Source organism: Enhydra lutris, unplaced genomic scaffold (genome assembly GCF_002288905.1).
Source record: "Enhydra lutris kenyoni isolate GAN:26980312 unplaced genomic scaffold, ASM228890v2 scaffoldscaffold3, whole genome shotgun sequence".
Taxonomy (NCBI): domain Eukaryota; kingdom Metazoa; phylum Chordata; class Mammalia; order Carnivora; family Mustelidae; genus Enhydra; species Enhydra lutris.
The window spans coordinates 81864346-81874671 of NW_019154087.1; the positions used below are offsets into that span (position 1 = coordinate 81864346).

Sequence of the window (10326 nt, forward strand, 5' to 3'; positions counted from 1 at the left end):
TCAAAATTAAATTACTAGGTTAAAAAATATGCACATTTTAAAACACTTTGGTTTTAAATACACATTGCCAAATTCCCCCCCAGAGAGATGAATGCTCCCCTTAGAAAAGGAAGAGTATCTGTTTCCCTGGCCTGTTCATTTCTTCTTAATCTTTGTCAATTTCGTAAAGTGGTAAGTATCCTCTTGTTACTGTTTTAATTTGCATTTGATTATTTAGCAGTTTGAAGGTTTTCAGGTCTGTAAAGACCTTTTGGTCATTTTCCTTCCTGTCTCCTTTGGTGACTTTGCTTTTCCTTTCCTTTGCCCACTTTTCTAATTGGGATGTTTTCTTTTTTCTAATTAATTTGTAAGAAACCTATCAGTTATCAAGGATATGAACATATCTAAATAATTATCAGGAAGATTTTTTCTAATCTGTCATTTGCCTTCTCTCTGTTATGGAAGTTTTTTTTGTCATGTGACCAGTCTTGTGATGTTCTCCTTAGGCTTTGAGGTTGAAAGAATTATGTAAATTATATAACCTTCCTAATTTTTCTACTAGTGCCTTCATAATTTTGTTTTAGCAAATAACTGATTAGTCCACTTACATTTACCTTAGTGTTTAACATGAGGAATCACTTTAAATTTCTGTCTCCAGGGGACTCGCGTATTGTTCCCATGCATTTATGTCCCCATTAATTTGAAATGTCGCCTTTATTAAGTTTCAGTTCTCATATATATCCAGGTCTGTTTCTGGCCTCTTTTTTCTCCAAGGATTTGTCTGCCTGTTTCTGTGTTAGTATAACACTGACTTCATTGATCTAAATTTTTCGTTAAGTTTTAATATCTGTTAAGATAAATGCCTCCTTAGTACTTATGAAGTATTCACAAAACTTTCTGGGTCTTACAGTGTTGTCACTTTTTAAACAGACAAACATAGAAATTGTTTTTGTTGAAATACACAAATTAAAATTCCTTTTGGGATTTCGAATATAGTGGCATTAAATTTTAAAATAATTTGGATGTTAATTTAGCATTTTACAAAAATTACATAAAAACTATTTTAAATGGTATTCATCCTTTCTGAAGGAGGCATAATATTCTATTGTATATACAGACCGTATCTTCTTTATCCATTCATCTGTTGAAGGTCATCTTGGCTCTTTCAATTATCATGTGGTTTACTTACTTGTGGAGCATAAGGAATAAACACGGGGGACATTAGGAGAAGGAAAGGATAAGTGAATTGGGGGAAATCCGAGGGGGGATGAACCATGAGAGACTGTGGACTCTGAGAAACAAACTGAGGGTTTTGGAGGGGAGAGGGTGGGGGGTTGGTGAGCCTGGTGGTGGGCATTAAGGAGGGCACGTATTGCATGGAGCACTGGGTGTGGTGCATAAACAATGAATCTTGGAACATTAAAAAAATAATAATAAAAAATAAATAAAATAAATGAATAAAATCCTAAAAAAATACACCCCCTTTTTTTTTTCTTTAAAGATTTTATTTATTTATTTGATAGAGATTACAAGTAGTCAGAGAGGCAGGCAGAGAGAGAGGAGGAAGCAGGCTCCCTGTGAGCAGAGAGCCCGATGTGGGGCTCGATCCCAGGACCCTGAGACCATGACCTGAGCCGAAGGCAGAGGCTTTAACCCACTGAGCCACCCAGGTGCCCCAATACACCCCTTTTTAAAATGGGCATTTTATAGCTCTGTGCTTATTCAACCCTGCAACAGTTGTCTTATGTCACTTGGTAAAGTTTGAGGTGACTCTTCCACTGAGGCAGCCACATTTGACCTAATGGAACTACTTTAGGTTGAGGACTGTTATTTAGAAAAGAAATATTTGTAAAAGTGAGTCCTGCGCTGAATATAAACAGAATCAGGTGTGTATATGTAGGCTTAATTCACCTTATAAAAACCCTCCTCTGTAATAGTGTAGGGGGGAAGGTGGTGTTATTGCAGACACAGAAACCAAGGCGCCATCTTGATGCCTTCATGGTTCATAGCATGGTAGCAGAGATTGGACTGCAGTCAGAATCAGGGCCTCCTGAGTCTCAGCTTTTCTTTGGCCTCTAATTCTGTGCCTTACACAAAGAGGAAAGGTCCCCGACCCCATTTCATTGACGCTGAAGCCAATGTGAAAAGAGGAGATTTTGCTTGAGAGTGTGACTATAATCCATTCTCAATGTTTAACCCTGTATCCTATTCTATGATAGTGAATTAGCCCAATTTTTTCTTCTTTTTCATCTTCAAGTATTATGTGAGATTCTTCCAAGACTTTATCCTCCTTTCCAATTCTTTTGATTCATGTTACTTGAGGAAAGAAAGAGATGTGCTTGGATGCTTCCTTCTGCAAGCTCTTTAAATCAGGACTATGTAAGGATGAGCAGTTTTTAGATAAAGCTCTTTTTTTGAAGTCTTTGGTTTGTCTATATAAGACATCATATTGGAAGTATGCTGTATGATTGCTTTATATATGCAATTCTGTGACCTAGCACAAAATATATCTTTATAGTGAGAGGGGAGAAATGGGGACCGAATCTTATACAGGTCATCAGAACAGCTGACCTTCAATTCACCTTGTACTTGGCCTTTGAACCATAGGTCACTCTCATGTCCTCACTTTTAAAATTTACTTTGTGGAGTAGCTGGGTCACTGGAGATATGAACCAGAAGTTTCCATTCCTGGCTTTGACTATTAGGTTCCAGTAATTCTTGTACCAACTCATGTGACAGCTCAGAACTCTGGAGATTGTGCTAAAATAAGTCCCTGGAACTTGACCTTATTCCACAAGATGCTGTATCTGACAATTTTACCCTTGTGAACTCTAGTTTACCCCTTACTTGAGCTAGCTGAACATAGAAGATAAAATTATCTTCTTGTATGATGTAACTTGGTAGAGTATCTGACATTAAGAGGTAGGGCATTTCATTGTAGAAATCGCCTTTATTTTTCTTGGAAATTACAACACTTAGCTTTTGGCTTCCTTTAAGTAATTTTATTGTTAATATTGGTGTTTTTTCTGCGTATTACATCAGAGGGGTCTGACTTGCAGCTTCATTTCCCAGGAGCTCTGAAAGTAGAGAGAGAGGGAGGTAATCTAGATGTTAATAAATGTTTACATTTAATGAGGCAGTGGCCCATAGAGATGGCACTCTCAGAGATGTTAACCCCATAGATCAAACCTCTGGAGCCCTGAGAATTGCCAGGGAAGCACAGAGCTCCCAGACAGGACTTCTTTTTAGGGTGAAAAAAGTTTCCATTCTTCAGTAGATTTGATGATTTTTCAGATGTTGATCTCCATGTTCTCCTGTCAAGCTTCTACTCATGAACAAAGACCTATCAGAGTATTACCTCCTGCTGCTGCCTTCCTGATTCCCTGGCAGAAGAACAGTCTGCCTGCTGAGTCTCCCCAGCATTGTGTACATTCCTCCAGTAGGGTTGTACCCTAGTCATTGTTTTGTTTGTATGTTCCCCCCACAGGGCAGGGCAGGGATGCTGTCACATTCAATTTGTTATAATCCCTAGGATCTGGGATACTGCCTGGAGTGAATGAGTAATTTCTCAATGAATGTATACAGGTTATGGGTCCTGAAGACAGAATTTAACTCCTAGGTTTGTCCTTTCCTAAGAGGATTGTGCCTTTGCTTTCCAGTCATGTCATCAAGTCCCACTGTTGGATCTTCTAGCACGTCCTCCATCCTCCCATTTTCCTCTTCAGTTTTTCCTGCTGTCAAACAGAAGAGTGCCTTTGCCCCTGTCATCAGGCCACAAGGCTCCCCTTCACCTGCCTGCTCCAGTGGAAATGGAAATGGATTCAGAGGTAAGCAAAGATATCACTTTGGTACCACCATAATAAATGGGCCACAGGACCAACAAAGTAAGAGCAGACAGCACAGCATCAGTCCCTATCTCTAGCCATTTACCTACAAAGAGATGCTTTAGTGTTTCCATCATGGGACACAGAAGGCTTGTACAACTGAGCCACTACACCACCCGCGAACAAGAAGGGGGAAAACTGAGAAGTCGGACGGCTCTTCAAGGTCACAGAATTAAGTATGATAGAGCCATATATATCTTCCACGACTGTCTGGAATTCCAGACCTTTGCTTTCCATAGGCCCATGTCACGATTTCCTAGAGGGTGCCTGGTCACATCAGATCACAGCAGACCACATGGTGACTGCTACTTACCTAATAGGCTTGCCCATCTGCAGTGCATACCTATTCCCATGGTATACATGGACAGGAGCAACCAGCACATTGTGAGAATTCTGGTTCCATGCCAGTCAGATTGATAGCAGGTGTCAGATCAGGGTGGAGCAGGAAAGAAAGAAAAAAAAAGACATACACTGTCTAAGAACAAAAATTAATATCGCCCATCAAACCAATTTTTGAGCAATGTCTGAAAATATAGTATGACGTAACATAACAGAAGTGTGATGAATACATGAGAATCTAATCATCTCACTGTGAATGGGAGGCAGCTGAAGACGAAAAGAGCAAATTGGAACCTGTTGAAGACTATGGATCCTGACGACCCACATTATTTTTAGGCTGTTCTTCATGTCTTGACCTGAAAACATTCATGACAAGCAAGTGTTGGATAAAACCAAGCAGGGCAGAAGTTGGTTAACCCCTTGCCACTCAAAGCCTCTGAGGACAGCAGAGCCTTGCTTGAGCTGTGTGATCCCTGGGACAGCATCTGTCTAGTAGCTTTATGATTGTGCATGGATTCCTGATCCTCTGGGTCACATGTGAGGGTTCATCCACCAGTTGTGGCTGAGCAGAGCTCTGGGAGGTATGGTAGATTCCTGTCTCATTCTACCATAAAAGACAGGGGTGTCTCCACAAAATCAAGTGACTTGACACAGAAACTATGAAATAGGAACTGATACCCAGCACTCAGAAGAGTCCCTGAAAAGTCTCTTACTTCCATCTAGACAAAGCAGCTGGGTAACATGCCACCCAGTGTATGAGCAGCCAGAAGCATCTGTCTGTGTGAGAGGGAAAAATAGGTATATATATATTTCATTTTCATCTAGATGTCGGATCCCTAGGGAAACAGGTTCAGCCTGTAGCTGTGTTGCCCACCTGCCCTGTCTCTCGTCAAGGGCCAGTGGTTTCCATCTCACCCTTCAGGGATATGCTTGGAACTTTTTCTATGAATGGCTTTATCTCCAGACTGATAACTGTTTGCAATTGTTAAGTTTTTGCTTTATTTTTCCCTTCTGCATGCCTACTTCAGTGACAATATCTCCTCTTTCTAAGTTCTGTGGTTTTAGTCCATTCCTTAACCAAGTGGGGGCCCCACAGGTCTCATTGGGGAAATGCAGAGTGGGAGCCCCACGAAAGGCTAAGGGGGAGTGTAGGTGTAGGTGGAAGTCAGGAGAGATGCAGCCCTTTCCTTGTTCCAGACAGCCCTGGCCAATATTTTCAACTTCACTTTGAGGAGAAAAAGTATAACTTTAACATAGGGCACTTACCGCCCCTCCCTTACCTCCTCTCTCGCACATTGGGGAAGTTGAGCTGGTTGTCTCAGATCTTCTGGATCTGTACTGTCCAGAGAGACTCACGTATAGGGCTTGCTTGGCTTTGGCCCCCCCAGTAGGCCAGGATCAATTTTTCACTGGCTCCCATGGCCTCGAATCCCTACCCTGCCTGTTGCTGCATGCCCAAGTCTTGCTGTGGTATTACCTGCTTAGGGTTGAGTTGGCTCAAAGAGCTGGAAGTATCTGTGTGGTCATAGTGAGGTTTCTCTGTGGGGGTAGCAGTAGCCGAAATAGCCAAAATAAGGCTCTCTCTAGGGTCCTTAGCCATGTGAGCTCCTGGTCAGCACAGGTCAGAATAGTTAGACCGAGGAAGTGGCTGAGCCACCCGTTCTTTGTCTGTGGGAGTGACAATGTCATCAGTTACATGTAGGCTCTGGGATCTAGTCTCATTTCTATAGAACACTGAGAAGTCCCAAGCCTTTTTAATTTATTTTTTATTTTTTAATTTTTTTAAAAGATTTTATTTATTTATTTGACAGACAGAGATCACAAGTAGGTAGAGAGGCAGGCAGAGAGAGAGAAAGAGGAGGAAGCAGTCTCCCTGTGGAGCAGAGAGCCCAATGCGTGGCTCGATCCCAGGACCCTGAGATCATGACCTGAGCCGAAGGGAGAGAGGCTTAACCCACTGAGCCACCCACGTGCCCCCCCCCCAAGCCTATTTTAGATCCTACAATTCCCTTTCAATTTCTCTGGTGATCTGAACCTTAAGAAGAAGAAGGAAGACTGGGTAAGGAGGGTGAGGAGGAAGGGGAGAACAGCATACAGACTCCCATGTTTCCTCATTTTGCATCAGGTGGCTAGAAGTTCCAGGTCTGATGCTACAGAGTGTCCCACGGATGCATAGAGGGAGAAAATGAGTTGACATCAAATGCTCTAGCCATGGTCACTGAGTGAAGGAATCTTGGGATTCTAGGGGTGATAAACACAAAGCTTCACCTTTCTAGAGACAGACAGTAGGAGAGTCAAAGTGTGTTCTGAGGTGCTTGAGTGTCACAGGCTGATGGAGAGGTTCTGCTCTCGACTTGTAAGGTGAGATGGTCTCAGTCATCCGCAGAGGCCACATACAACCAGCCGTCTCTGAGACTGGCTGGTTTTCAGCAAGACCCTGGAACAAGCGCTATACATGAATTATCTTGCTCAAGCCTCACATGTGACTGGAAGGGGAAGGTCATACCATCCTCATCATCTTTAGTGAAGTAGTTTTCCCAAGGCCACACAGTAAAATGACTTCAGACATTTCGACTCCAGGGCCTGTGCTATGACAGCCCACTGTCTCACCATGGACAAGAATAGTGCAGTTCCTCTCCTCACCCTTCACCCATACCTGCTTTCCACCTGGACCAAAGCGGGATTATTGTCTTCTCAAGAAATGCCAAAGGCAGAAAGAAATTGGACAAAGTGTAGGTTTGCATACTCCCCACCCCCCACCACCGTACACAAGCTTACTTTTTTTCCAATTAACTTCTGCTTTCTGTCTGTTGGCTATGGTTTCTACAAGCAGAAAGTCAGGGTCACCACATAACAGAGATGGCACTGGATCTTCTTCTTTGAGCATTCTGCCCTTTTAATGAGCTCCTTCGGTAACTCTCTGAGGACCCAGAAAAAAGAAGTGGCTGATGAGTTTTAAGTGTAATAGACAAGTTCAAGTTGAAAGCGTGAGCCAGAATCCTACTGCCAGAGAGCTTACGTGCAGTGTTCACTGTCCCACCTTCTACCTCATTTATCAGGCATTTGCAGTGATGAGTATAGATTGTTAAGATAATATTATGCACTATGTGCCTGATTCATTTTCCAGCTCCCTCTAGGAAAAGAAAAAAAAAAAAAAAACCCTCCTACACTCTGGGATAATTACCAAGGTTGCTATGTCTCCAAATCATCAGGGAGTGTCCAAAATTGAACTGCCTTTATTGAAAAGTTACATCGATTCAATATATAGTAATACAGGCAAAAATAATTAAGGCTTTGCTAGGCGTGTAAGACCTTAATCCAGATCTCACAAACATTCAATAAAGGCTGTATGGGCAGGGAAATAGACAGCTGACAGCTTTGCCTGAGAAGACTAGCTGGCATGGAGAGAAGGGGAGGAGGGAGGGGAGAGGGGAGGACGTGGGTGGGGAGAGGGGTGGTGTTGGGGGCAAACTGGAAGAATTTTGGCCATTTGCTTATCAGTTTAGTAAGCACCACTCAGCAAAATACTTCTGTGATCAATGATAAGCTCTAGATGAGCCAGAGACAATAAAACTCAAAGGATCAAATACTAGATATGGCTTGAAGTTTTGACACAAGGCAACTACTCTGGTGATTTCCAAGAATGTGAAAATTCTATTGGTTCATCACCTGAAAGGAAAGGTCAGAGGGGTGCATTTTGCTGTGTGATTTTTCCCCATTGTGCTGATGCTGCTTTGTTTCCCACATCAAGGGGAAACCTTGGACCCAGTACCCCGCACAAGTATTATCTGTGTCTTCACTAGCTGGAGGAAACATTGGGCACTACTAGGGGATGGAAGGGGTGAAGAGTGGAGATTGGGTGACTCCCAAATTAGGAACTAAATTAAAGTCTTCTATTCCAGTGGATCAGTATTCATCAGTGAACAAGCATCACATACCAGCAGTAAGCGCTAAAGGCAGATGAGCTTGGGGTTTGTGGGGGAAGCTCACCACATTTCAGCCAGAGTTGATAGAAACCTAGGATCATAGAAAGCCCTGTTTGTTATAAATGTTATAAATGTTATATATGATGTTATAAATGATGCCTGGAAAGTTACTCGATAGGCTTGGCACCTGGAGTTTTCTAGATAGTTCTAGAATATGTAATCTAGATATAATCTAGAAACTATGATAGTCTAATGATGAAAAATAAATATGTTGCAAATACATTGAAACATAGTTTTTTGTATGCTTGTGTCTATCATGTCAAGTATACAAACCATTAATATAACACAAGGCAAAACCTAGCTCTTGGCCTCCCCACAAAATTTCAACCAGCCTGTTTATATTGCAGTGACTTGGTAACAAGGCTTCTGTGCCGCTCATAGGCTGTGTGTTAGACCAAACCTGGAGAAAATGGGTTTCCACATCAGCGGAGTGCACCATCTCCCTGCATCGTACCAGACTCTATCAGTCCCCACCCCTGCCCCCCTCTCTGGGTTAGAAACCCAAGCGTAAGCATCTCTGAGTCTCATTCCCATCCCTCTCTTTCCTTGCAGCCATGACCGGGCTTGTCGTGCCCCCAATGTAAAGAAGAGGAAGAACTGCTTTCTGATAGCACAAAACTACTTACTCTGATGGACCAATAATGAAGAAAGCACTAGGAGCTCTTCGGGGAGAGTTGTGCCCCAGAATGAACATGACGGACAGATTTGGGTATGCAAGGACCTGCATCTCACCTGGTCTCACGTTTCTCATCTAGCTCTCATGGTGGCTACACAAACTGACCCTCTTGGGGACAAGGACAAAAGATGTCATTGACGTAGTCAGTGCTAAGAGCAGAAATGCAATTCTTTGTTATGAACATTATGAGAACCACCTTCCTATGTTTGTAAAATATTTAAGAAAAAAATTGGCAAACAATTCATGCTTAATATTTTGGATACTATTTGTTTTTCTTTGTAGGAAAAAAAAAAGTTGAAAGTTTCTATTTTCTATGAAGCCTTTCAGATACCAATTTAGTTTATGCAGAAAAAAAAATTGAACAAAACAGGGTACCAGCATGGAAGACTTTCTTAAACAAAACCTGAATTGAATGATGAAATGTTGTTGTATGTGTGTTTGCTTATAGTTTAATCTCTTTAAAAAACAAAAAAACAAAAAAACAAAAAAAGGGAAAAATTTTAAAATGTTTTACAATTATTTAAATAAATAAACGTGTAACTTATTGTAAGTAGAGGTAGAAATTAAGACCTTTTTGGAAGAGAGAGGAATTTCTCTTCTTGTTGTAAAATGAAAATGATGCAAACCAGTAGTAACAAGTTTAAAAGGTGTGTGATTATTACTGCAGTTACTTACTAGACTTTTATCCCCCATCCTGCATCCCCCTCTTTTTCCATCATTTGATTGACCCATGGGCAAGAACATGTACATTATATAGATTCCTACAGAACAGCCTGATGCAGAAACAGTGATTCAGTCCATGTGTGTACACAAATACTCAAACTCATCAGTTCATTCCCAGCTCCATCCACTTTCTAAATAGTCTACATGTCCCTTTTGGTATTCACTCTTTGTGAATTTTTTAAAAATTTATATTAGCTTTCAACCTTCTCCTCTGAGCAGTGCAGAGAATTCCCATGTGGTAGTGCATCCCAGGTTTTGCCTCCTGAACAGAGACACCTGTCTCACCTAAAAGAAGAGCCAAAGCCATGTGACTTTCCCAGCCAAGTGGCCCCTTTGGAATTCTCCCTCGACAGAGCCACACATCCCCTTCTCTTTGGTTACCTGGTTGAGCACAGAGGTGTGAGCCCCAAAGAACTTCAGAGACAGGATTTAAGGAAGATGATCCTGTTTCTTGGACTCTTAAGCATGAATCTTAGAATGGCCACATCCTTTCTTCTCTCTGCAGATTTCCCCTCTCATGGCATTCAACTCACTTAAAAAGATATGTATCTTACCTGACATAGTTTCCAGGCAAGAAAGGGATGGTGTGTGGAAGAGAAATGTTAAAAGCCCTAAACCCCTCTCCTAATGTTCAAAAAGATGGAAACCCAGATTCTTAGCAGGATTAGAGATTAGGGGTTTCTGTGTTCCAAGCAGCACAAAGACCCAGGGCTGGAGTGGGCTCTCCATACTTCTGGAA

At 41.8% G+C, this 10326-nt stretch overlaps 1 protein-coding gene across 3 annotated transcripts in view; it reads left to right on the top strand.

The window, feature by feature from the left end:
- The window catches only part of LOC111155241 (early B-cell factor 2), a 188648-nt gene extending 179425 nt beyond the window's left edge, over positions 1-9223 (top strand). For 2 of the 3 annotated variants that reach the window (XM_022515354.1, XM_022515362.1), the window contains 2 exons: positions 3639-3806; positions 8741-9223. In XM_022515354.1, coding sequence (XP_022371062.1) covers positions 3639-3806; positions 8741-8772 — 200 coding nt within the window. In that variant the 3' untranslated portion in view covers positions 8773-9223. The remainder of the gene's footprint in view (positions 1-3638; positions 3807-8740) is intronic. The other variant, XM_022515356.1, reaches the window with a different exon arrangement.
- Positions 9224-10326: the final 1103 nt, after the last annotated feature.